The sequence below is a fragment of the Pholis gunnellus genome (assembly GCF_910591455.1).
Source record: "Pholis gunnellus genome assembly, chromosome: 24".
Classification (NCBI taxonomy): Eukaryota; Metazoa; Chordata; class Actinopteri; order Perciformes; family Pholidae; genus Pholis; species Pholis gunnellus.
In genome coordinates, this window is record NC_136551.1 from 2,158,703 (window position 1) to 2,186,595 (window position 27,893).

General features: G+C 45.0%; 2 protein-coding genes across 3 annotated transcripts; one reads left to right on the top strand and one right to left on the bottom strand.

The window, feature by feature from the left end:
* Positions 1–806: 806 nt before the first annotated feature.
* On the bottom strand, positions 807–21,363 carry mbd5 (methyl-CpG binding domain protein 5). Its single transcript, XM_079185766.1, has 10 exons — positions 21,313–21,363; positions 16,543–17,120; positions 14,564–14,666; positions 12,577–12,748; positions 10,066–12,405; positions 6,624–6,844; positions 5,401–6,534; positions 5,069–5,142; positions 4,500–4,575; positions 807–4,406 (listed from the first exon to the last, which is right to left on the bottom strand). Exons 2-10 carry the CDS (start codon positions 16,653–16,655, stop codon positions 4,344–4,346), a joined length of 4,296 nt encoding a protein of 1,431 aa, XP_079041892.1. The 5' UTR covers positions 16,656–17,120; positions 21,313–21,363; the 3' UTR covers positions 807–4,343.
* Positions 21,364–22,556: 1,193 nt separating this feature from the next.
* orc4 (origin recognition complex, subunit 4) lies at positions 22,557–25,516 on the top strand. Of its 2 annotated transcripts, XM_079185460.1 has the most exons (14): positions 22,557–22,595; positions 22,820–22,893; positions 22,972–23,048; positions 23,293–23,383; positions 23,467–23,542; positions 23,719–23,804; positions 23,885–23,933; positions 24,016–24,167; positions 24,242–24,415; positions 24,499–24,585; positions 24,670–24,778; positions 24,874–24,969; positions 25,108–25,175; positions 25,291–25,516. In XM_079185460.1, the coding sequence occupies exons 2-14, from the start codon at positions 22,837–22,839 to the stop codon at positions 25,471–25,473; spliced, it is 1,305 nt and encodes a 434-aa protein (XP_079041586.1). In that variant the 5' UTR covers positions 22,557–22,595; positions 22,820–22,836; the 3' UTR covers positions 25,474–25,516. The 2 variants fall into 2 exon arrangements, with proteins under 2 accessions (XP_079041586.1, XP_079041585.1); XM_079185459.1 differs by lacking the exon at positions 22,557–22,595 and having other exon boundaries at positions 22,732–23,048.
* The last annotated feature ends 2,377 nt before the right edge of the window (positions 25,517–27,893 follow it).

Consider the following 27,893-nt stretch of genomic DNA (forward strand, 5'->3'; position numbering starts at 1 on the left):
GCAGAGACAGCCGCAGAGTCCTGACTTGCAATAAACGCGCGCTCCAGGCACGCTGCCGCGGCGCGCTCCCGCACCTGCATCAGCACCATTGAGTTGATAGTGTGCACGCGCACAAAAGAAGCTCATTTATGAATTAATCTCTAAATATGTAAATGTATAACCTTTTTTAAGCTACATTTCCTTCTCACATTTCATATTTTGCAGATTCTGATTATTAGAGCAATACTTATATCTTCATTCTTATGACTACAGTTATATATTGACAGACTATTTACTGATATGCAGACCTACATATGTTATACAGATGTTTTATTCTCGTTATCTTGGTTCTGTACTCTTACCTGCACATCTCCTGTGTTCATTCTCATTGCTGTTGCTGTTATGACACCTGAATCTCTCTCCGGAGATCAATGGAGGTTTATCTGATCAAAATAGAGCAAATAAAGATATAAATGATGTATTAATATAAAAATGTCAAGCTGCAACATGAAAGTGATGCTTATTGTATATTTGTTTATTAAATAATATCTATTAGTGTTTATATGTGACATTTCCAGCCATCATCTCATCTTTTTATTCTTTTATTCTGTTTGCTGCTGAATTAAATCCTCCTATCTGCCCGCTAGAGGGCAGTGTGCAACAAGAAACACACCGGCTTGAAAATAACCCTTGTCATCTCCACGCTGTGAAGTTATTCCACTTTTTATTCTACAAACCAGCTGTTTAAACTGAGAAAAAGATTACCGGAGGAACCATAATCAAAACAAGAAACGGGGAACAAATACACGTTACACACCAGATTATTCAAGTAAGAGTGACCATGTTTTTAATATCTTAAACATCTGTGCAACATTGTTCAAAATGTTACATCACTGCATGACCTGTAATGTTTCACAATATTTACAAAAAAATGCTGCTTACATCAAACCATTAAAAAAAGTCCAAACAATCTCAAAATAATGGACTCTGACAAACTATCCCTAGCCCACATTAATGCAAAAAGAGAAATCAACAAGAGCAATCAAGTGCACATCATACTTCACGCAAGTCTATTTTTTGTAAAGTATATATTAGTGAGAAAATATATACTTAATTACAAGTTGACCAAATAAAATACTGACAATGAAAAGGCTGGAAGAGGGAAATGAGATTCAAAGAGCAGGAAAATAAAAATCACACTCACACCTCAGCACACAATCACAGGCGGGAGGAGGAAGAAAAGAAACTGCACAGACCATCTCAAACACAAAGATGCGTTGAACTCTTGACCACAAATAACATGAAACTGATAGAGCAGATCCATAACACATGGGTTCCCAACACGAGACCGGGTTCCTGCATGTCATTGCACAAAAAACAAGGAAGGGGCGCAGAATGAACTTTACCGAAAGAGCTCGTGTGTTTCTCCACACCGAACGTCACATTTTGAAAACGGCCGAAAGATTTCCTCGTCACAGATTACAGTGAAATCTCTGAGGTTCTTAAATGTGTGCACACTGAAAAATAAGGGACATTTAGAAAAGCACGGGTATTATTAGACACAGATATCCTGCGTTGCCATAAAATCTTGAATTGTTTCCTCGATCATGTTGGACAGAAAGATGCCTCCACATGTTTAAATACTGATATTTTCTGACCTCACTAGGCTTGGTTCACCTTTCATTCTTCAGTGTGCACACAAAACATGATCAGTCTCATTAGAAAATACAGTACAACTTAAGTTTAAGGTTGTTAAAAGTGTGCACAAAATGAGAAATGTTTAAATTGTTACTTGGCTGTAATTCATAGTTTGACTTTGAGGCTCCCCGTTTAGAACATTGGGTATAAAACTTAAGCACATTTGTGGGATTCATCGCCACAAATGAAACGTTTTCTGGGGATATAAAAACCACAAGATATGTTTCAACAGTAGTGTGTTCATGTTTTACTGGGTGAGAAAGAAAAGAATCTCTTCAGGATGTAGTGTACTATTTGGTTTTAAGGTTTGTAATAGTTGGGTTCTTTGCAGCAACTTCAAGTAATGTTAGTTTTCTTCGTTAGATCAAATTAAAAGCAACGGGAGTAACAGCTGTGCGCGTGTACATGTTAAACGGTAAAGCTACAAATAAATTACTACTTCACGGCTCTTCGGTGAGACTTTTGGAGCATGCATGTTGAGGGTGAGCACTAAAGAGAAGGTTTCAAACAATCAGAGATGCCGCGTTTCTAAGCCGTTGATCTTTGCCATCGATTGGTATATTGCACTTGATATTTCTGTAGTGATTTCAGGTCGTTTTGATCTGGAGGAGCAGCTGTGTGTGTGTGTGTGTGTGTGTATGTGTGTGTGTGTGTGTGTGTGTGTGTGTCCAGAGTTCCCAATGATGTGCATCACTGTGGCTTTTAAGACTGACCCCGTGATGGTTTTGCTTTGCTAGTTTAAAAACTGCATTTACTGCCAACATTAACGGCGTCTGCCTTTTCAGATGTGCATATTCATAAATAGTATGGTGTCGGAGGCAGACGTAACATTTTCTTCCTTTAACTAAGAAATCCACACGATGCGTAACAGAAACAAACAATCAGAAGCGTGTTATCTGTAACGCTCACTTCTTAAATTAAAGGGAACGGGACCTTTGTAATGGACTCTGAATACATGATCTATTCACTGGTAAAAAACAAAACATACATATACACATATAAGGCTTGAGTTCTCAACTCTTGGTAGTATTATTGCCATCTAGCATATTTGTAAAGCTTAAAATAAATATGGAGTACTGTACATGAATAATTTACATCAAGAAGCAAAAGAAAAGATAAACACAAGGCCTCTAAATGAGAGAAATGCTTTCACTGCTCTTTAAAGCCAGTTAGTGTTCCTTTTGATGATCTAGACTGGAGGTCGGTTACTCTACCTAAAGCTATCGTTGTGGGGAAAAAACGACTACAGTCATGGGAAAAAAAAATAATAAATCACTGTACAAACGAGCACGCGAACATAATCACAACAACCAAATGACATAATTCATCAATGCAGCCTGTGATTTCTTGATTGTAGCTGAAGGAAAAATCCACCCAAAAACACTCATGGTTGTGTCCTTGTGCTGCATTCAGGGACCTTGTTTTAACACAGTTCAATAGGAAATCTCCATATTTAAGAGGCTGAGAAACGTATTTTATGCCACATTTGCATGTAAACAATTAACAGATCATCTAAATAATTGCCTATTATTTTTCTGTCAATCGACTAGTCAATAAAAGGACAAATACTATCAAAAAGTACCCTTAAATTTATCTTCTTAAATACATGACAAACGGTTATCTAGATATCTGCAGCTGTAGCATCAGGCGAACCTGAGCCTTCGTTGGGTTTTTGCAAAACTCCAGAAATGCAATTTGAGGGTGGATCTTTCCTTCTTAAAAACGTCTGGAAACCAACGACACCAGTGGTCGGTAAACCCAAAGAAATCTTCAGCCAACCAGATTGTGTTTTTAAGCACAACACTGGATCTCCAAATGTGATGTTCCCGTCGAGGCGGCTGGAGGAGCAGACGTCCATTTACCAACATTCGTCCGGCCGCTCGTCGTTCCCCGACCTGCTTCAGGGGAACATTGAACACTTTCTGCTGGTAAAGTTCATTCTGTTTTTATCTTTTTTTTTTTACCCCCCCTACCAATACAAATGAACACTGATGTGAAGTGACTTTCATAATGGAGGACTCATATACTCATGCCTGTTCCACTGCTGTTCCCTTACAAAAAAAAACAAAACAAACAGCACGTCGTACAGTTCATCATATAAAAGCTTTAGGCTGTATTCTTATTTATCCTACGCATGCGGCCGTATGCAACCGCACTTCTGAATAGAAACCAAGACATTGGTACACTTCTGCTTTGTTTCTGTACAATAAAAGATAAAATGTGCATTAGGTATGCTTGTACATGACATTGTACAATATTTACATACAATTCGTAATAGCATGAAATTTCAGGATTATCTATATACATATTGAAAATGTATCAGAAATATTTGGACTGTCTATTTTTCTTAAATATGTATGGTAATGCTTGTAGCTTTTTTTTTTGTTTGTTTTACTATCTTATACTAGAAAAAAATAGTTAATTCAGTGAGCTGTAGACAAATCGCAACCAATGTTTTTCTTTATGTTTCCGTGTTTTCTCTCTACAGTTAGAACTGCATCGGTGAATATCCAGCACCTTCTGTGGTCATTAAGTCAAGTTGATATCACGGATGTACCACTGAAAGTCCATGTGTAGCACCTGTTAGAGAGCTCAGATCGCATCAAGGCTGAACGGACCAAGTCTCCGGAGGCTTGGAGGACGTTCTTGGGCCGACACATTCACTGTTATCTGGATATCTTCCTCCTCTTAGGCTTGGGGAGCTTCACCTGACGATCCCTCGATGGCATCTGACGGACAGAAACATTACGGTGATGAAAAACACGAGGAGAAAAATGACTTCTTCGTCTCTCCGGGAGATCGAGAAAGGTGCAAACACTCACTGTGCCCGACATCTTATCCAGCTCACTCATGGCCTCGTGGATAGCAGCTTCCAAGTGATTATTCAGTTTCCCCGGCCTGTTGAACATTGATATTTTACATTATTTACAGTTAAGCTAATGCAGTCAGACAGGGTTTTTCGCTTGCTGCAGGGCCCACACGCAACGACTAGGTGTCAGTGACTGTAACCTTTAACGACAGACAAAGCACGAATCTAATCTTTGAGAAACACGTCTTCTGACGGTTCTGTTTTAATACCGTACTACTATACTCTCACTGACTGCCCTGTAAAAGAAAGGAACTATGTTGTTTTTGTCCTCTAAATGTATCATCAGTTGGTGAGGAGGCTGACAAACGGCTTTGGTCGATGGTCACCTAGGTCGGAGTAAAGGCGCCAAAGCAGTTTGACGTGCGTCGTAACGCTTTGGTGCATGTTCGGCCTCTTAAAAACAAAAAGGCGTCAGACGCCTTTAAAGTCAATTCAGCATGTTAACACCTCATTCAGATCTAAGTAGCAGTCCGGTATGTAACCATTTACTGAAGCAACAATACGGTGGGCAGGTTTACTTACTTCAGGCCTCTTTTGGCGGCTCGGTCAAGTGCCTCCAAGTCGTGCGTCAGTGTTTTTAGCTTCTCTGGCTCTACCTGGATGGAGACCAAACACCAAAACAATGACGGTGAATTCGATTATAGGGCTTGGAGCATTTTGGAATCCATCTGCCCTTGACTTTCTGGCAAGCATCTACCTTACACTGGAGAATAATTTGCGGCAGCCAAACTTTGAATATGGGGACTACGGCTGGTTTGTTTAGCCACTGAAATCAGCCTTCACTCTGCATTTAGTCTGAAAAATTCAAGTTGGCTTGTAAAATACTGACAGGTGTTCACAGGCGGGTTTCTCACCTTGGCCTGCTCCCTCAGCTGCATAGCAGCACTGTGCACTTGTTCGTCCCCGGCCAGCTTGGCAGGCCAAGGTGGGAAGCCCTTCAGCTGGCCCCAGACCAGCTCTCCCATGTTGAAGGTCCTGGACCGGTAGTGAAGCAGCTCTGAAGAGGGAGAGTCCGGTTGCCGCAGGTCCTCCTCGCTGCTTAGGCTCTTAGTGTCCGAGGGGCTGGGCGCCATACCGTTGAAGTGGCCGTTGTAGTGGCTGTAGTCTTTGGCTGTGGCCAGAGGTCCCTCCAGGCTCGTGGAGGAGCTGGGCGACTGGTCGTCCCCCGTCAGCTCCTGCCGCGGGGGGCCCAGCACATCTCCGTAACCCCGGGTGTTGAAGTGGGAAGCGGCGCCGTTGATGTGGACGCAGCGCTCCACCGTCTGCTCCAGACGCTCCTTGTAGTTAGCAGGCGTCCGGTGGCAGTTGTTGAAGCGGTAGCCATCATCGAGAAAGGCCTTATCGTGGGCCATGACCAGGCCGTGGTCGTTGGACCCCTCAGTGGGGCAGGGCGGGGCGGGGGCCAAGCTGGCGGGTCGCTCCATGCAGGGACTACTCCTCACTTGGGTCGAGCACTCCAGAAACTCCTCACCACCCCAGGCGCTGTTGTTGCTGTGAGCGTCGAAGCCTCCCCCGTGCTGCGTCTCCCCGTCCCACTGGCCCCTGGGAGTCCCACGGCCAGGAGAACGGAAATAGTCGTTGGCTTCGGGGCCGTCTGGAGTGATCTTCCCTGGATCCATGTTCTTCTGACCTCGTCCCGGCCTCACCTGCCTCGGTCTGGCTTGCTGCGGTAACACCTCTCCTTCCTGGTGCCTGTGCAGGACTGTGCTAACTGCTTGGGGGAGGTTGACCGGCTCCCCTATAGAGGCAGTGAAGGCACTCATGGCGCTGAGGGCAGGCACCGGACTCGATTGCGTGGTCCCGCTCACTGTGGTGGTTATAGTTACATGCATGCCCTTGCTGGCGGCGTCCACCACGGCTCTGTAGATGGCGTCCACCGACTCCGGGCCTCCACCCGGGCCCCTGTCACCGCCGGGCGCCCCCGCTGGAAGCCCTTCGCCTTGGGGCTGTTGTTCTTCCCTGAACTGTGGGTGAGACAACATCCCCGTCTGTGGACACAACAGCAAGGTCACAACACGATGAAATTATGTGAATTTGAAACGCTGCAGACAATTAAAGTAGAATTCATCATCCCCACCTGGTAGTTCTGGTAGAGGCAGGCCATGGAGCCGGCATTGCCGTTGTTTCTGTCTGAGTAGGGCGGGTTGTCAGAGAAGTGCTGCTGTCCCTGGTAGGCTGGGTGGGAGGCCACCCCCTGCTGCATGCCCTGGTGGACCTGCTGCTGGTACATCTGACCTACACCGGAGTTGACGTGTGGCTGCAGGCCGCCCATACCACAGCCAAGGGATGAGGGGTTTCCTGCAAAACCATTGGGACAATGAAAGTCAAAATTGTCGTGGGACGCACAAAGACAGACGCTGACGGGGATGATCAGTCGCCCAGCTCCTCCACTAGCAATCTCTTCAGTATTTAAACCAAATAGAACAGCAACGTCACTGTTTACGATCCCTTTTTGCAAGATAATTATGCTACAAATCCAGTATTTCCTGACACACATTATGCACAACTTGAGCAGACTTTATTAGCATTAACAATTGCATTTAGGCTTTTGCAAACAATATACTGTATAAAAATACAAGCAGATCTATTTGAGTGGGCGGCCAAAATAATGGCACATGAACGGCAAAGCTGGGCAAGGGTAGAGACTTTCAGAATAAAAGAAAAAGTTGCACATTAACAATCTGTTGCTCCCCAAAAACTAACAGATGGACCCGCTGCGTGGTCCAGACAGACCAGTTAGCAAAGCGTCCAAGGACAGAACATGAACAAAAAAAACATACATCAAGGCCACAGATGTATCAATGAATGAGAGAGCCCGGCAGCAACGTCACGCAGACAAAAGCAGAAGCAAACACAGAACCTCCGAGGCCCAACGCCGTGTTTTGTGGGTGCGAGGATGAGACCGGAGCAGCTGGTGACGCTACGTAGCTGAAGGGCAGCTGTGTGTGTTCTCCATTTTTCTTTCTTTCCTCTCTAACGCCGAGAGCCACGACCCCCTCCCCCCCCTTAACTCCCCACATCCTCCGCTACCGCTATGATATAGTGACGGCTGTTGCCGGGGGAGGTTTCCATGGGAACCGAGTGATGATTGGTGGTGCTGTCCACTGCCAGGAAGCTCGTTGGGGGAGTTTGGGTGGATGGGTGGATGAGGGGGTCGGGTGGTGTGATTTTACTCTTCTGGGGGATGGTCAGCTGGGTGGCAGGAGGTCTTTGGGGGGTTTACAATGAACTTTGGAGTATTTGTTGATGGGGGGGGGGGGCGTTCAAGGCTCGCTAGCTGTCCAGAAACAGATGGTTAGAGGCTAATGCTAAAAAAGCCACCGACTAGACCACTTTCAAAGAGCTCTCAGTGCTCTTTAAGACCCCAAACATGTCGTCCAAATTAGCCTGAAGTATGAGGAACTACTCAGAGGCATAAGATCTGCTCTTTGGTGACAGAATATTCTTTTATCCCGAGAGCCTGTGAGTGCTTATGTGCTAGTCAGGGGAGGTGAGTCATTTCACTGTATCTGTGACATTATCAATGCTTTCTTTTTCATGATAAAACCACAAAACACTGATGAGTTTTGGACCATTAGAGGCAAGAGTTTTTGTCATCACGACACGTTTTGGCAAGTTAAAAAGTAGCCAATATTAGCAACCAGTGCTACTAGCATCACAGCGCGTAATCCAATGTGTATTGCACAGCAGTAATAAGCAATATGACAATGTGATTACCATAATATAATGCTTGTTCATAGACTGACAGAGCCGGGCGCAATTTGAGCCGAGGCCGGCAACATTAAGGAGATCAGATTTCAGGAGAGGTGGGAGGGAAGATGCGCACAACACACACTGCGTTTGTTTGCATGATGAGAGATGGCAAAGATAGTCTCTGAAACTGCACCAATATGGCACCATTTTGGATTTGAGGCCGTAAAAAGGTTGTTGTGAGATATAAAAACGTCAGAGGAGTCCAGCTGATTGTGGCGCAGCTTCTTCTCATCATTTCGTGATTACTGGTCGTTAGCTCAGAGGTGCATTACCGCCACTAAGTGAACTGGAGTCTCAGCTGCTGACTCAAGTGCGACCACTAGTGGTAAATATCTGTACAGCGGTCTCGCTGGACGTTTGGCTAAATTCGGCTTCCCCCTACTAGGAGCCCTGCAGAGTATTGTTTCGATGACAGGATCCCCTGATTGTTTGCATCACCTGTTCTACGATTATGACACAAGGATGAGCACATTTTGTATTGTTGTGACGATGTGTGTTATTAGATTTACATTACATCCCTACATCCTGTCATGCTCTACCTCCTGACTTACACTTTCGTCGACTTGACTTGCAGAATAACGAGATACCTGGTGATTAGATCAGGTGGGCCGCAGCAGACCTTGGTGGTATCTCCATTATAAACCATACGAGGACACACAGACGCACCATGAATACATAAAACTCATAGTCCGGTCCCACAGCAGGCAGGACGGGGGGAAAAAAAACAACAAGATCTCGGTCTTTTCAGCGCTTTCACAACAAACGCTCACATGAATGAGAGTACACACACACACACACACACACACATAAAAAGCATACAGTCACACACAAATAAACAGAAGCACACGCACTGTAATACACAAGTAGTCATAGGCATGCACACACAATCACTCAAACACACACACACACACTAAACCCTCATCAAAGGCTTCACTCTGGTCCCTATTCAGGGTCTATAGTTACTATAGCGACCAGCTAGCTCTTTTTCCGAGCGCCCTATCTGGGCCGCTTCCCTTAAAGCGTGATCCAGATCCCATTTCCATCTTCTTACACCATTGACTGATGCTAGCATAGAAATAAAACAAAGAGAAACACTGGCGGACTGACAATTAGCCGAGCTTTCCAAAGATGAGGGGCCTGCTCATTAGCTCAGAGATACTGGAGGAGCCCGACTGTCTCGGCTTGGGGCCTATCGCCTAAATCCTTTGGTTTTTGTTCACTCATAAGCACAGAAACCTTCTTCATCCAACCACTAGCTTATCGTGAGGAAGAGCGGGGGATACAGAGTCACTACCTGCACCGGATATCAACCGTCCTCCAGCCAAACGACGGTCGCTGTGGACGCTTAGAGCACGTTATGTCATTTTTAAATGTCACCAAACTATTATTTTTAGGGTTCTTAAAAATGGAAAACTAGTGGGATGATTAAAGTAGCTTCAGAGCATTTAAATCTACCAGTTGGGCCAGCAGAGCTCAAAGGATCATTCATATAATATTAGAGTTCAGGATTATCATCATTTACGATCTAAGAAGTCTTTCAGCATCTTATTTCTTTCTGTGCTTATCAACTGTGCTCACATAATAAAAATAACTAATTATTTTAGCAATGAATGAAATGCAAATGTCAGAAATTCATCCTGTTTCAAAAAGAGACAATACAAAATAACATATTTGCTTCATTGAGTAATTTAAGTGAGTATAAAAGCCTTATTTAGCAGCAAATGTCTTGTGGGTAAAGACTTATAAAGAAATATAAAAAGTCTCACCCGAATCAGGGATGGTCTGTGTACAGCCTCCATCAGCACCTCCATGTGGCATCACCACCATGGCAGTCCGCCCCATCCCGTGAAGGAGGTTCTGCTGTGAGGGATGAGGGCCGGGATGGGACAGCGGTGGGGGGTTAGCGTGGGGGCGTCCCAGCGGCATGCCATCGGGGCCCACTGGTCCACCTCCTGGCACCATAGGGCCACAGTTACTCATGGAAGAGGCCTGCAACTGGGCTATCATGTCAGGGAACTGGCCTGGACGAGAGCCCAGATGGCCCCCAGAGGTGTCCATGTTCTGGCAGTGCTGCATGGCATCCCCTGGACCCCGAAGCCTCTGCTGAGCTAGGAGGTTCTGCTGAGGGCCAGCAGGGACCATACCAGTGCTGTCGTTGTAGTGCAGCTGTGCAGATCCTTGAGGCCCCGGGCCAGGGCTAAGACCTGGACGATGGTTGTGGGAGCTCTGGCAGCTCAAGGACTGGAGAAGCTGGGCCATGGAGGTGTTTGGAGGAAGGTTTCCAAGTCGGCCCACTTTTCGAAGCTGCTCAGTGGCACTGGGCCCCGCCATGTGGGGTCCTCCCATGCCTCGTTTGTTAAGCATGTTGTAGACCATGTTGTTACTGCTGTCATGGTTTACAGCAGCGCTGCCCGATGACTGCTTGCGTTTGCGCATGGGGTCCCTCTGCTGGGCCATGAGCTTGTCTCTAAGAGCCGCCCGACCACTCTGGCCCTCAGGAGTGTTGAGCAGCATGGTGGAGTTTGGCGGGAGCATTGAGTTTAAAGTGCTGTGTCCCTCCATGCCTCGAGGGCCGCTCATAGAGCCAGGGTGTCCACTACCTACTCCATTACCTCCACCACCAGCCCCCATGCCTGCCATACCACCACCAACACCGCCGACGCCGGCGCCCATGCCAGCAGGGCTGAGTTTGTTTTGATTTGCTAGCTGTGCTTTGGCTGCGGCTGACAAGAGACTGCTGGCCGGGAAGGAAGCGGCATTCTGTTGGTTGAGAATCTGGTTGAGGGGCATACCCAGGAGTCCTGGGTGGCCCTTCTGGGAAGCGCTAGGGGTTGCCAGGGAAGAAGACGACGAGGAAGAGGTGGGCGAGTACATGGGGTTGCTGTGCTGCTGGGCGCCAATCGAGTTTCCCATGCCGGGCAGCATCTGGGAGTCTTTGTACTGGTGGTGCGGGTCAGTTTTGTTGGTGGAGGGGCTGGAGGGCATGGAAGGCCTGGGAGATCCCATGGCCGACCTGGGGGAACGAGGAGGAACCTTCATGCCACATGGGGCCTGGTGCCCCGAGGGCATTGCAAAGTTCCCATGGTCAGAGGAGGTGGAGGATGACCGTGAGCGATGAGGAGAGGCCTCCATTCGGCCAAGGATAGGCCCTGCCATGTGAACAGGCGAAGTGACAGGGGAGGGGGACATGGAGGAAGCCGGACCACCCTGTTGAGTCCTTTGAACATGGCCGCCATGCCCCACAGGCTTCACTGTGGGTAAAGGTAAGTTGCTTGGCAAGGGAACGATGGAGGGAGGGGGTATGTTTACATTCATCATTTGTACCTGAGAGTGGATATTGGGCTGGAAGTTGGAGGGGTTTGGGGCGTGGCGGGGGATGGGGTCCAGGATGCCTAATGGGTCTTTTTCGGAGGTCAACTGCCTTTTCTGAAGAGCACAGGATGGTGGTATGGATGTAGGAGGTGGTACGGGATGCACAGGGGGCTGTGTTTTATGGTGAAATGCTGCACGGGACATATCAATACCAGGGGGGAAGCTCCCCCGAGGCATGTTCATGACAGGGCTTTTGGCAGTGGCCGTGGGGGAGAGGGGCGTGCTAGTCCTCCCTGTCATGGCGCAAGATAGCTGGCCCGCAGGGGAGCCATGGAGCATTAAACTGTGTGGGGAAAGAGGCGTCCTAGTGTTCCCATGGATGGAGGCTGAGCCAGGACTACCAGCTCCTGGAAACCCACAAAGATTGGTCCTTGGAAAGCCATCGGGGCTGCCCAGAGTGTCTGCACTGGGAGACTGTGAGCCATCTCCATACAGCTTAACACTGGAGGGAGGTGGGCTCAGCATGCCTCCATACCCAACCCGATAAGGGGATCTGGGGCCTGGCTCCCCACTGCTCAACCTCTGCGGCCTGGGGTATCCAGAGTAGAGCTCGGGCTGCTGGGCTCCACCCATCTCCTGGGGTGGATACAGCCTCTGCTGCTGCTGTCCAGCTGCCATCATCATCTTGAAAGGATTCTTGCAGTCTGGGCCAACAGAGTTGGGCAGGCCATCGTGTGGTTTAGTCCTTATTACTCGTTGAGACGTGGAGTGTGCAACGACCACGGATGATGTACCTTGAGGCCAAACAAAGTACATTTGAGTTAGATCAATACCATCGCCTTGGACAAAAGCAGGGCAGGAAAGTCATTGGCATCTGCAGGTCACAAAGGCTGGTGAACCATTAAAATGACAAACTAGTTAATATCAGTATTCATTTGTCAAAATATAACTGGATTTACTCGTACCTCCCCCTGGACTGGTGAGCGTCAGAGGTGGGTGCGTCCCCATGCTCCTGTGCAGCGTGGCCACCGCCAGAAGCTTCCTCTTGTGAATGCAGAGTTTGGTGACGTCTTCATCGGCTCTCACATCCTCCGCTGTCCTCTGCTTCACAGCTGCCCCTGGGTCGAAGTTGAACACCTGAGGAAAAAGATCGGTGGGTTGAACAGATATCAGTTCACAGATACCAATGTGAATGCATCTTTCACTTTTGGTCATGCTCCTACAGGTCTCGCCATAACTTTAGGGTTCATTGATGAGGGGAAACCCTTTAAATATGAACTCCTGTGGACATTTTTAAATGAGATTTCTACTTGGTAGTGGAAGGAGGAGCAAGAGACAAGACAGGAGAAGGTTAAAGTGATTACGCTCCAATTTTGTGTAGAAGTTCAAAATTCATACAGACAGATGGATACAGTTGGATTAAAGCCAGAGAGAGAAGGTGGTTCTGTGGTATTGTGTGACTTTGGTGAATCCAAACTAACCAAAGGTCGCACTATAACACTACCAAACCATGACCAGAAACTCCCGTGTTCTGCAAGGTAAAATGACTGTTTTTGTCAAAGGAATCTGGTATCTTTGGTAATTTACTATGGACCTCATACAACCTCATTTCCAAACTATTTCTGAATCAAACACTTAGTTTCTTCTTTTTCTGTCGACAGAAGACAGTTAAAGTGAAAAGAGGGATAGTGAAAAATGTTTTATGTTCGGGGGGGGTTAGCATCTGCTATATTAAAACATGAATAATAGAGCAGAGAAGCCAACATCAGCCTGATAATGGCCTGATCTCACAGACATGGTGTTGTGACAAATTTAGCTTCAACAAGGATAATCATTTGGATTATCCCATGTAATGTGACGCCTCACGACACCCAGACATCTGCAGTACGGACCTTCCCATAGATCAGTGGAGTCGGTCGGCTTGAATTTATTTCATGCATGCTGCGCATATGGAATGGGAGTGGAGAAATGGATTATGCTGCCGGAGTGGTTCGAGAGCTTTCTCTGGACATTTTTACACTCTTTTCCGCCGTGAAAACTATGCTGGAATTCATTGTAACCGACATTAATCCAAGCCGACCACAGCCACCGAGCTCCGTGAAGGACAAAACTACAAACTTTTTTTTTTTACAGCCACCTGTCAAGCTGACAGGGGGGACCTTTTGATACTCAAAAGACAATTTCAACAAAAATAAAAGCATCACTTTAACAACAGTCTGTCAGAAGTTGTTTTCACCTTGGTTTGACTAGTGTGACACCATTTCCTCCTCACAGACGTGTTTACCTCGTCCTCATTCCTCCCTCTATTCCTGTCCTCCTGCCTAGCTGCCGTAACGAATGTCAAATAAGTAACGTGTCCTATCTTGAGGCGGGAACACGTCCAGAGTTGACCGCCTGCTTTGAATTAAACTATCATGTAGTCTGAAGAGGCATTTAGCTCACATTTATTCTCAGTGATTTGCAGCCAAACCTGTAATAAGTGGAAACTAACTAACACAACAGCTGCTCCACAAGAAATTACCAAAAGCAACAAACAGTTCTTGCAGAATAACTTAATTATTTTTGTAGATTGAAATTTAAGCGATTAGTTAAAACTCCTGCACAACCCAGCAAGCAATGGTCTCACTGACTTTTACTTCTCCAAGAGTAAAAATAAGGAAATGCACCAACAAAACAAAATAAATCTTCCCCTTACAAACGTGTCTCACTTGTCTCCAAACAGCAGGGACGGGATCAGACATGATTCCCCAAACTAAACCCAAATCCTGTTTGACGTCATCTGCGATCCGAGGCTTGAAATTAAGTGTGGTTCACATCTTTTTACCTGTAGTTTTTAGACAACATCATATTAATAATCTTAATTAGAATATCTTCTGGAGTCCATTCATAAGGCAGCTGTAAAATCACCGCCTGATCGCTGTGTTTTAAATGAATCAGGACAAAAATAATTACCTTGTGGAGGATGAGTGGGCACTCCAGGCCGCATTTGCAGGTTCCATCTGTCAGCAGGTAGGTCTTCACCTGCTCCAAGCTGGACAGCACCGAGCCACTGGGACTGCACACAGAAAGCACCAATGTTAGTCCGAGGACAGACGTCAGCTGGAGTGGCTCCAGAGCACAAACACTCCTTCTGCCACACTAAATGTTGCATTGTTTAAAAAGGATTTTTTATAAGGGCTTAGTTCTCCCACCACAATTTTATTCCTGACTCAGAAGATGAAAAGGAACCGCTGCACACATTGAAATGCTCCACTGACAGACGTACAAACGATTTTTTTTAGGTGGGTTAGCAGCTCCTTGAGGCAGGTTTTGCTGCAGGTTTAACAGCCTTGCAACCAAGAAATCAAACACTCAAATCCTCCCACACCACAGAGGAATTCTTCCATCCATATGAACTAAAAACAATAATTGAAAACATTTTCAGTGGGGAGGAGGAGCCTGGTCAAATATCATACCACTACCTGATACATGCATGCAAATGTATTCCTTTTATTTGGGGAATTTGGAGACACTTTCTCAATGTTCTCAACAATAATATTCCCCTTATGCTATTACAGTGTTTCTTTTTTTTTTATCCATTTCACAACTATAAAACCAGGAACATTGAAGGACTCAAAGTAAACATCAGGAATGTGAACAGGAAGTCACAGATGCAGTAAATCCAGAAGAAATGAGGAGTTTTGTCCCCAAAAAACCTTGGAGAAAATCTGACAAATGGATCCAGAAACATTCTAAATTTGCCACCAATGAAAGAAGAACACTTTGTGCTTTTGGCTGATCCCATCAAACAACTAAAAGTTAACAAAACAACCAATGACTAACTCATCAGTCACAGCTGCTGTGAAAATATCTACTGTGCGGATCTACATTTGCACATCCCCCGAAGCAAACGCACACTTTAAATGTAAAAGAACATGAGCATGTGTGCGGTGACAGTATCAGGCCACGGTCACAGAAGCACACAGGATTCTTTCCAACACCCAAAATAAACCTGACACCAGCCAACTGCTTTAGTTCATTGTGGCTGGTAAATACCCGTGCTGGTGTTCATATGCCGGGAAGGACACCAACTTCCAGTCCACATAACACGGATCCAACCCATTAGTCAAAGCCCCTGTTGCACAAGTGGATTTAATAAGCGATTGATGGGTTTCTTGAAGGAGGCGTAGTGAAATTTGCTTGTAACAATTTACCAGAATTTGGTGTTTCCCGTCCAAGCAAACAACAATTTACTTGAGTCAAGGGATTGCTTATTGCAATGTGACCGGCAGCCTCCCAAAGAACACTATGTTCAAGAGATTCTTACAGCAACTAGATGCCAAACAGGCTGCAGCTTTACCAGAGTGAGTTATGGGAATAACTATGACTCCATACAGCAAGAAACACGATCAAAAAGTCACCCTGTTGCCTCCTGCAGCAGCAAAACCTGATGGTTATTATTGGTTTTACATAAATTATGTGATTTCTACAAATCACCTACTTTTGGCCACTTTACAGACAAAACAATTAGTTGATAAACCTGACTGTAATTTTGGTAATATCTTTTAAGACATTTATTGTGCATAATGTGGAACAATATATGGATCCAGCTTCGAATTTTCAACCATTTTTGGGACAAAATTACCAATTTAAAGAAGTCAAAACGATTAAGGTAAATGAAACACGTTTTACTGGTTTGGCCATTTTATGTCAAAAGCCTTGCAGCCTCACGTAGTACTCACAATTGTTCAAAACATGATGTGTTAATGTGATGTTTTCTTTGTGTTGTTTGATTGTAAGTAAAATCATTTTGGTTGTTGGTGAGCCAAGAGATCTGAAGACATCACCTTATGCTCAGGAAACAATTACTGGAGACAATAAGAGGGAGATTAATTGATGTAGAAATCTAAAATGTGATCTAAAGAAGCCGATTTACGAGCTCTAGTTCTTACCTTATGTATACGACCCCGCCGCCGTGATCCGGCTTGCGCTGCCAGCCGATGGGCACCTGGACAGGGACGGTCTGCCTCTCATCTCCCACCTCACAGTCCTTTCCGCCATTCATTGCTCCGCTCGTTTTACGCTCGACGCCTCAGAGGTATATATATCAGACATCAACCGGTGTCTTCGCAATGCACCTCATGTTCGTCTTCCAAAGCCGTGGTGGTGGAGGAGATGGCGGGAAGGTTGCACGGAGACGGATAGAGCTGCAGGATTATGCTTCAACGTAGGGCTTTGCTCTCAGGTAGAGCTGGTGGGTGGTCGGGTAGGGTGAGGCGAGCTCACAGCAGACCCTACCCTCTCAGCTGCTTCATGGCTACACAGCTAAATGGTGCGTGGACTTCCATTACTGCATCTTGTCTTTCAGAGCCATCCGACTCGGGAAGATGCTGGCTGAAGAAGTGGGGATCGGGAGTGGCTTTGCTTTCACAGGAAAGTCGCCCAGGATACAGTCCCTCAGTCGGACAAACAGAGTGTGTTTAACATATCGGCTCCCAAACGCAGTTGGGTAGTGGTATTCCCATGGTTCCTGTGAAGGCAGAGCAGAAGAGGAATGCACATGAATTAATGGTCAATGCGAACCATTTGCATTGCATGAGTAAATTCATAATTTAACCTGCTCTGGGAATGGAAGAGATAAATGATCTAAAAAACCCTTCAAGTTCTGACAGTCTTTTTATTCAACCAATTACTTCCATTGTCCAATAAAAAAGGCAAAATGCTAAATAATTGTTGGAAAATATCTGAACTCGGTATGTTGGCGATGGTGCTCCGTGCAAAGCCTCCTCTCAGCCGCCGGTGCTGCTGACTCATAACTGCCCCGTGAGCTGCTGAGACCGAACCCAGTGACACCACCACAGAGGAAGAGAGCGAGGTGAGGAGGGTAGTGCTGCCCGTGGTCACAGCAGCTAAACGTATGCTGTTTATCTGGAAATACGCAGCACCTCATCGTCTCAGTAGAGGTGCGTAGTGCTCCTATCAGAGACCACCACATCGTTAAAATCTCATCTCCCATGGCTCCATGTTTGCAGAGGTAACAGAGAAAACATCATTTATATTGTTGTGTTCATATTGGGGGAAAAAAACTAATTATTTTTCCAACAAGTGCTTGGTGCAGAGTTGCTGTTTGAGGACGTCTCTGGCTGCGACATGTTTAACCTCCATTTATCAGGTTCTGATTTGGTATTTGGGCTTTTTTGTTTGCTCGAATTGGAGACAGACGGGGGAAGCGGTGCAAAGACAGAAGAGTAATGTCCACAAAAGCCCTGGACCCGATTCAAACCGAAGACATTTTGATTAAAAATGACATCGGTGCCACAGCCCAATGTTTTCATCTTAACCTTTTGGCAAAGCAACACTATTTAAATCTGTCACCTCGCTAATGTGAAAGCACAAAATTAAATCTCAGCTCTCACCATTTTACGGTCCATCTCTCCCCACCATTTCCTGACTCTCAAGAACTACCATGTCCACATTACATATGGTATCTACTAATCTGTAACCTTTTACTGCAGGTGGATCTCTTTAAAGATTATGTTTTCGGCCTTTACACGTGTATTGTTCACAGCAACAAGAGAGAGACAGACAGACAGAGAGGTGGGTCGAACTCAGGACACAAAAGCCTGACAGAAATGCAGCTTGAATTCCATTATTACTGCCCTGAAAAAATAATACGGAGGATTCTTTAGCTGTAACCAGCAGCTAAAAAATGTCCCCACCCTTTTGGCAGCCTTATTTTTCGCCCTATAAGGCGGAAATTTGGCGTGGAGGTCACATATTAGTTGGGTTGTGTGTGTATGAATGCTTGAACGCGTGGTTGCATGCATGTACATCGTTGCAGCTATCGTGAATTTGTGCTGGTTATAGTCGGCTTTTGCACGATTGCTTAGGAGCCTCAGCACATCGCTGTTGCAGCTAGGCCGTCGTTGAGTTACGCATCCTTTAAGGTGGGGACACTAGATCTGCTATTTTGAATCTACGGCCAAATCTGTAGACTTGTTTGGCAGATTAGGACAAACAGAAGCCAATATATTGCATCCTAATCTGGATACAAGACATCAAATGTAATGCACATTGTGTAGAAACTGGTGAATGTTTTTAATGGTGACTAGTTGCAGTAGAGCCTGCATTATGAAGCTTCATTAACTGATGGTCTTTACCTGTATAATGTACTGCATGGTACTAAACACTTCACACGGAGCTCTCCACTGCAGCTTTTCAAATGACACAGTGCAGAAACCATACATTTAAACTTCAGAGGCTTCATAATGAAGCTGTGATACGTAGAACGGTACGTGGGTTTAAGGACAAGGAGAGAAACACAAAGCCTCACGTCACTGCAGAGTCACTGCAGAGTCACTGCGATTATAGAAAGGATGGGAATAATAGTGCGAGTGTCAAGCATTATGTGGCACTTGGGAAGGTAAAACGCACCTATTTGAAGACGTGAAAGTGAGGGGAAAGCAGTCAACAATCTTACGTTTTTCCTATTTTCTACCTCAACATAACATTGAGGAAAAGACGCAGTATTATTGGAAGCATGTTTAGAGGAAAAATAAGTTTTGGCACAGAACTGCCTTTCATATGATGTGAATTCTTCACAACTTGGACTCAATCCAGCTGAAAACTTAATACAAGCAGTATGGAAAAAAGATGAATGCAGAAGAAAAGACACAAACACAGTGACCGGAGACGTACGGCAATGCAATCTCAGGAAGAAAAAAATGTTTCAGATAAGAAATCGCATCAAAATGACAGCGTGGAGCTGCAGCCAAAGGTTCTTGACTAACTGAATTTGCAGTCCATTAAGGACGGCAGCTTAAGTAAATTAAAACGTTCTCTCTCAATGTCCACATTTTAAAGAATATGATCAGACAAAGTGGCTTGTGTGCATCTCATTACATGGTCAAGAGGTAGACTTCTTTTCCCTCGTGTCCTTATTGTGGTATGTGTTATTTACAGTGAAATGAATGCATCCTATGTGATCAAGAGGAGCTTGATGTCAGGAATTTACTTTGCCTGTGACGATGGTTCTTCCAAAACCACAATCCCGTCTAAGAACAAGCTCTTTAAATAATGACTGTAGGAGAACACGACAAACCTTGACCAGCATTTGAATTGTAGGATTTTAGTAACACTTAGTCTGCCAAATGAATAAAGCTATTTAGAAACAACAACAGTGAGCGGACGGTCTTTTTCACACCTGTAAAATCAAGGGAACATAATCTCAGTTTAGCACAACCGTAACAGGTTGACCCTGAATCTGATTTAATGTCTGGTCAACTTGACACACTATGCATGTTATGCAGACATTGCAGGGAATTTATGATCACATTTCTGCTCATATTTGATTATTATCTGTTGGACTGATGAATAAAATATATGGTTGGGCCACACGGGTAAATGAAGAGGATTGCAGTGGTATTATACGTCACCTTGAACATAGACAGTGTGTTTATCATGCAGTATGCTCTTTATTAGGTTGACATGGGAGCACGATGCCTGGCCACCTCTGAGCATGAACTCTTGAGCATTTATGTCTGCATTTAGAGCTGACCACTTGATCGGACCTCCAAATATGCATTTAATGCCAACAGGGTCTGTGATATGTTGTCAAATAAAGCAAGAGCAGGGAACAGGTAGCAATGCAAGTTCCCTGCACAGATCATGTACTGTTTATAGAGTTTAATCCTGGGCATGATACTAAAAAAAGAAGCAGGATAAACTGCATGTCCTCTCACTGAAGAACAACACATCTACCATGGTCTTTCAGACTAGATTAAACCCATTAATTCTCAACCTAGCATTAAATCTTGCTGTAACCCCATGGAGTTGGCTAAGGCTAGCCATAGCTGTAAATTAGCCATATTGTCCTGCAGCAGCCTTCAAAGTTGACAGCTATACATAAGTAGCTGTAATATGTAATATATATAAATAACTTTTTCCTCCAAAACTGGAGAACGTGACAACCGCTTGTGTACATTACCAAAGCAACCACAGTTGTCTGAACCTTAGCTAATAGCCAATTAGCTTGGTGAACATTAGCTAGACTGCCAATATGTTGCCTTTATTAAACGCTTCAGCGACAACCGTGTGCAAGTTAAATGTTGTTTACTGTATCACATGACAAAACGTGCAGCTGAAACTCCATCGTGTGTGAAGTGCGCGTGTCAACAAGCGGAATCAGTGCTGTCTGACTGTGCTTTTTGATGCATTGGATACAGCATCTGAACTAGCTCAGCTGGCTAGCTACCGTTAGCTAGCTAGCTAGCCAGCTAGCTTGTTGTAACGTAAAATGAATTAGAGGGCGAGCTAATAACGCTAATAACGTTTTAGCATTTAAATTGGCGAAACCGGAAGCGGTGTCGCACACATTGCGGACCGACCAACCCGGATTCCGACTTCAAATTGTCGAAGTAAAAAAAAAAAAGCAAGCTAGGCCCGCGTTAAGGTTTCCGAGCCAGCCAAGGCCAGGGCACTAGGCCGAGTTAGCACGGGTTAGCTTAGCATAGCTAGCTGATATAGCCGTGCAAAACCCGTTGCGTTTGCAGAGAGAGAGAGAGAGAGAGAGCGAAGAAGAAGAAGAGAGACGCTTTTCAGGCATTAACGTCTAAATCAAGCCTTAAACAGTCCGTTCTTACACGTGCATCACGGAGAACGCACACCGGTACTGAAACAGTGAAATGTGTAAATATAAATTAAAATAAGAATAAGAAGCCTACCCATTAGTTCTCTGCCTCTGCTGGTTCTCCTACACTGGGATATTGGAAATGATGGAGAGCCCCACTGCGCATGCGCGGCAGGATCAACCAGCAGATGGGAGAGAGGTGATGCACGTTACCCTCCGGGGCTCAGATGCATGAGCTCTCTGTGGCAAAAACAAAAAAATTGGGGATAAAATTATGAAATTAATGAGGCACAACTGAATGTGTGGGTGGGATGACTCACAGAGTTTTCAGTAAAGGCTCCTACAGTGGGTTGTGGGGGCCTCCAGGCAGCAAAATAAAGAATAGTTCATGTTGTTTAATATAAAAGAATGACCTCTCATATCATGAGGTTGCACCCATATATATATATATATATATATATATATATATATATATATATATATGCAAATGCTTGAATTTCGTCTGAAGGTCCAACCCGAGGAGACGTTAAATTAATTCAGTGTGTGGCTGCTGTAAAAGGACCGCTTCATGTATTTTTAAGGGCAAACACAGGGCTGAATGTGAAAGCAGAGAGTCGTATTTTAGGATAATGTGACAGGCTAAATATGAGCGGAGACTGGGAGACGATGTGTGAGATATCTTGTGCTTTATTGGGCTTTTTTTTCATCAGTCAACCAAAAGCCACAGGAAACGTTTAAAGTGCTAAGCAATCATTGTGAGTGAGTGAAAGATGTTATGCATACAGATGAACACAATCTAAATCAGAGCCGTGGTGACAGTTAAGATAAATAAATCCTAATTACATTTAATTTACCATGTTGGGGCAATCAGTGTCAACTTCCTGAAATGCTTAAAGATATTAAACATTTGTTTATGTGATTAAAGCATATATATATATATATATACAGTATATATATATAATAATTATATAAATATATATATCATTATTATTATACATAATAATAAATAATAATATATATTATATATATATATATATATATATATATATATATATATATATATATATATATATATATATATATATATATATATAATGTGTAATCTTCATTTACAGTCAGGGGTATACATGTGTATCTTAAACACACTTAAATTGAAAGATATTACTATTTCTTTATATTGATATTAATAGTAAAGGTAGTAATACATGTATGTATATATATATGGTGACAGTGCATTTCTATTCTATTCCATTCTATTCTGACCCTCAGCCAATCAGAGCCGGAGAATCCGTCAAAGCCGGAAGTCGTCATAGCTGGCAAAGCGGTATTCCCGCGAAGATTGAGACCACGCTGGAGGAGAACTTCTGTGTTTACCAGGTATGTCTCTCTTTGTTATGTGATGTGTGTACATTATCAGACAGTGTGACGTTAACGTAAAGTAAATAATCAAAGTAGCTCACATCCGCGTGGAGGGGAAGTGGTGCCAAACTATATTCGACAATTACGACACATCTTTGCTTTCCGGCAAATTTTAACAGACTAACGTTAACACGCTTTGCAGCACATTTTGGGAAACATTATGTATTTGACATGTTTTGCAGATTAGAGTCACATCATCATGAGTAAGAGGAAGATAACAAAGACTCATTTGCCAGTGGGAGAATGCATCTCACAGGTGTGTATCAGCGCACTTATTCTCCTCTTAACCTGCTCATGGATGATGTGTCGCTGTAATGTCTTTATTGGTTTCCAGGTTCAGGAGACGTTAAGGGAGCGGCTTTGTCATCAGCAGCTCCCTGACAGGCCGGAGGGAGTGGAAGCGCAGCACAAGTAGGTGGAAAATACACTTTTAAGCTTTTCTCCTTTTAGGAGGGATATTCCCAGCTGACTTGAACACAACACATGTGCCCCAGATGTTGCTCTCTAGAGCAGGTAGTGGGAATCCACCTCCACCACTGAGCCTTTCATCATTTACACTCATCAGGAAAAAAGAGACTACAAGTTTCCCTTAGGACGCATTATATTCAACTGGAGGAGCATTGTGGGTATTGTAGTGAAAGCTGTGTATTTTCAGACACCTCCTGGAGCTGCTGAAGCGGACCGCCGTCCACGGGGAGAGCAACTCCGTGCTAATCGTCGGCCCCAGAGGAGCAGGAAAAACTATGGTGAGCCTCTGCAGCTGGATCACACAATGAGCTTATGGGTAAAGGTTGTGTTGTCTGATTGTGTCTGTGGTTTGTGTCTGCAGCTGCTGAAGTGTGTCCTGCGAGACCTGCTGGAGGAAAAAGAAGCACAGAAAAGCCTGCTACAGGTTCACCTCAACGGTACGAGAGCTGACTCTCCATTACACCTGAATTAAAGGATCTAAATATGAAGACATTTTGTGGGATTTCTCATTTTATGGCGATAGAAAGCATATCCAGAGATAAACCTTTTACTTTATTATTATTTTGTCAAAATGTCCAGATAATAAGATCCATTTCTTGCCGGTTTGCTTCAGGTCTCCTGCAGACGGACGACAGAATAGCGCTGAAAGAAATAACGCGGCAGCTCCACCTGGAGAATGTTGTCGGAGACAAAGTGTTTGTGAGTTAAAGAGTTCTCACAGTTTTGTCAGTAATGACGCGAGAAAACCGCTTTAAAAACCTGCTTCTGTTGTGTTTCAGGGAAGTTTTGCAGAGAATCTGTGTTTCTTGTTGGAGGCGTTGAAGAAAGGTCAGAACACGTAGCGTCTAGATTTAAGAGTGAGGCTACGGCTGCTTTCTGGGTTTCACACGTTACTCTTTCTCCCGTCCAGGCGATCGCAGCAGCAGCCGCCCGGTGCTGTTCGTTCTGGATGAGTTCGACCTGTTCGCTCACCACAAGAACCAGACTCTGCTCTACAACCTGCTGGACGTCTCCCAGTCCGCCCAGGCTCCCATCGCTGTGGTCGGCATCACCTGCAGACTGGTGAGCCTCCCTCAGTCGCCCAGACCTATTTGGGGATAATACCGATGGTGTTGACGGTGTAACTTTTCATCCAGGACGTTCTGGAGCTGCTGGAGAAGCGCGTGAAGTCTCGGTTTTCCCACCGTCAGATCCACCTGCTGAGCAACCCGACGTTCACTGAGTACCTGGGCCGGGTCCGGACCCAGCTCAGCCTGCCGGACGACTTCCCGGACGACAAGTTCGCTCTGGACTGGAACGCCAGCATAGAGGTGAACCGAGGGGGCGTTAAACATCTGGAATTAGACACGAGTACATTTAAATTAAACCGTCTCACCTGTGTTTCTCTCTTCAGACTCTGTGTGAAGACAAATCAGTGGAGAATGTTTTACAGAGACACTTCAACTCCAGCAAGGACTTCCGCTCAATGCACATGCTGCTGGTACAACACCCCTTTATTTCAATTGTAACAAACCACATCTGTCACTTGGTTTGAGACCTCGCTACCCTAACTCTCTATCTCCAGATGTTGTGTCTGAGTCGAGTGTCTGTTGCCAAACCTGCCATCAAACCTGCAGACCTGCTGGAGGCCAGCAGACTGTGTTTTGCCGACGCCAACGCGAATATGCTCCACGGTAAAAAACGACGACGGCCTCTCTCTCTCTCTCTCTTCAGACTCTCTAAAGAGTTCACAGCGGTTATATTTGTGTTTTCTTTTCTCTCTCCGTAGGTCTGTCCATCCTGGAGCTGTGCCTCATCATCGCCATGAAACACCTGAACGACGTCTACGAAGGAGAGCCGTTCAATCTGCAAATGGTTCACAACGGTACGACCGGGTGGAGGCATGGAAAAACAGACTTATAAGGACTTAGACAAACAAAAGAAGCCACTTTATGTGGGTGCAAAAGCTCTTACATGTCAGCCAGAATGTTATTCAGCTTTGTCTTCATGTTCTGTTTCTTAGAGTTTAAGAAGTTCCTGCAGAGGAAGTCGAACTCCATGTATAACTTTGAGCAGCCGGTCATCTTGAAGGTGCGTGTGAAGCCTTTTAAAGAGTCCTGTGATGTGCTTCACAGGCTCCCTATGTGTATATTTTAATATAAAGATGGTCGACTCTGACTTACTGACACCAACACTTCGTCCTCAGGCCTTCGAGCACCTGCAGCAGCTGGAGCTGATCCGGCCGGTCGACAGCTCCTCGGCCAAAACCCAGAGGGAGTACCAGCTGATGAGACTCATGCTGGACCACAGTCAGATCATGGAGGCCCTGCAGAAGTACCCACAATGCCCCACGGACGTCAAGCAGTGGGCCATGTCGGCGTTCGGCTAGGACCCTGCATACACATTTGGACTTTATGTAGACGTTTGCTGGCTGTGTCAACACAGACGAAAGAAGCTTCTGAGGCTACTGAGCTGGACGACCAAAATTAAACCAGGCAGAAAACATGGCTGCCAGTATGTGAAACCGACACCAGTCGTCAGGATTATTTTACATGTACTCTGAATACCAAGTGAGTTCTGGAGCAGAGTTTGGACAACTAGTTACTGTAAATAATCACAAAATATAAAGTTTTGCATCACTGTTATTTAGGATATGATGAAATAAAATATATATTATTAAAACAAGACACCTGTCGTCTGATTTTGACCGTCTTTTAGCCCAAATTCCTTCAATTTATTTTAAAAGTGTGGAAAGAAATGTGATGCTGGTGTGAGCGCCTCACCTGCTGAATGCTGCCACCTCGTGGTGGAGTTCTGCACTCACCATCCACAATGTTTACGTCGTAGACAGAACTCACTGCACATACATGCAGTTAACACGTCTATTAATAACACTGTGTACCGGAACATTTAGAGGACTTGCTGCCTCAGTCCTGCAACAATAAATAGTTTTTAACTTCCATTTGCTTTGTGACAGTAATAATAATTTAATTCTCTATCGTATTAAATGCATTTTGGTTTTGTAGCTGGCTTAACTTAATATCCGTTTGGCAGCATGTTAGCTGAACACACACGTTATAAAAGCAATAGATCGTATATCAGAAGTTTCAATTACCGACAAACCTGTTGACTAAAGGCTTTCTAACTTCTACCTGCAGAAGTAATGATGTCAGTGAAAAGAAGAACGTCAGCACTCACAATCTAAAAACACATTTATTTACATCACGTGGATCACTTCAGCTGATAAAAACACGGCCCAGAGTCACAGCGCTGATCGGGGATCTGGTTGGGCTCCTCTGTGATAATGCTTCCAGGGTTTCTCAAGCTTCTTCTCTGCTGTAATACTTTACGAAGAGGAATCTCCTCCGATCCTCCACTTGTCCCTTCACTGGGAGGCCTCAAGAACTACTGCACGTTCTCCAGTGTGAAATTCCAGACACAAGTTTTCACATCTTTTAGTCAGCAAGTCACATGTATCAGGAGTATAGAAAACAAAAAAAAAGATCAGATTTATCGGTTACCAGAAACCCTGTGAGCGTCGTTACCATTACAGGCTGCGATGGCAGATCCTGGATCAGCGCTGCACCTCCAGAGCCTTGAGAAATGTGGGGTCGAAAAACGCCTGTAGTGTTTTTGGGTTGTTTTTGTGGAAATCTCCGGCCCGGCCACCGGACTCATCCCGCTGCCGCGAGGCCATTGGAGTTCAATGTTTCCTCTAAAATTCTTACCAAACAGTGAGAGGAGGAGGAGGAGATCCAGATGCTGGAATGAAGCATCTGTAGTGGGCGATTGCTTTGTCACGTGGAGTATTGCAACTGATGTTTAAGAGCTTTGGGGATTCTTCAAATTGCAACGGTCAGGGGGACTCGAGTAGGTGCCTTGAGGAGCGGCCATGTTGGATATTTTTGTAACTTAAGTGCCTACTTGGATGCTTTACAAAGTACTCCAATGAGCCTCCAGCTTTGAGCTGACACAAAGCTCAACTTAAAAGTCATGAGCCGGACCGAGCCGAGGCAAAACGCAAAGAAAAGTAGAAATGAATGTAGAGGAAACACTGAAGTTCAACACGCACTTATAAAGATTCAGCTCAGAGTATATAGTTGATACAGGTATTTATGTTCTCATGTCTGTACAGATCCTAGACTGCTTAAAATAGTGGGGCAACAAGACACAAATGTTTCACTGGTAGTTAATATGCACAGCAATGTGAGGCGCCGGGCGAGAGGAGGTCGAGATAGAAACACGTAAAGCTGCATGCTGAGGAAACCCATTCATACACCGGGAAGTGGCCCCATGTCTGGGTCAGATCTGCGAAGGTAGTCCAGACCCGAGGGGAAGCAAAGAAGATCTGGACGCAGGTTCAGATGAAGACAAAAAGGTATTTGGGATAAACTGATATGCTTCTTAAAGCGCGTGGGTCTGTTGTATTTACATCCTACCAGGGAACGTTTTAATGAAACGGATCAATGCACAGATTTGTTCTCCTCTCTCTGGTGGTATGAATGGATCTCCGAGTGCGTTGGTTTTACTAGTTCCTACAGCGACACGGGGCACAATCACACGAAACCAGCCAAACCCAGAGCCCTCTAGAGTTACACGGGGCCGGGCTCAATCCACCAAAGTACACACAACACTGGAACCCAGCAGTCTGAAGAACAATCATTCTCGGTCGTTTGTCCATAGACTGAATAGAAAGAAGCACGTTACAGTTTATATCTTTTCTTTTTGAATTAATGAAAGTATTTCCTGAATTACAACTGAACCCCCCCCCCTCCCTCCCTCCCTCCCACCCTCCCTCCCTCCCCGCCA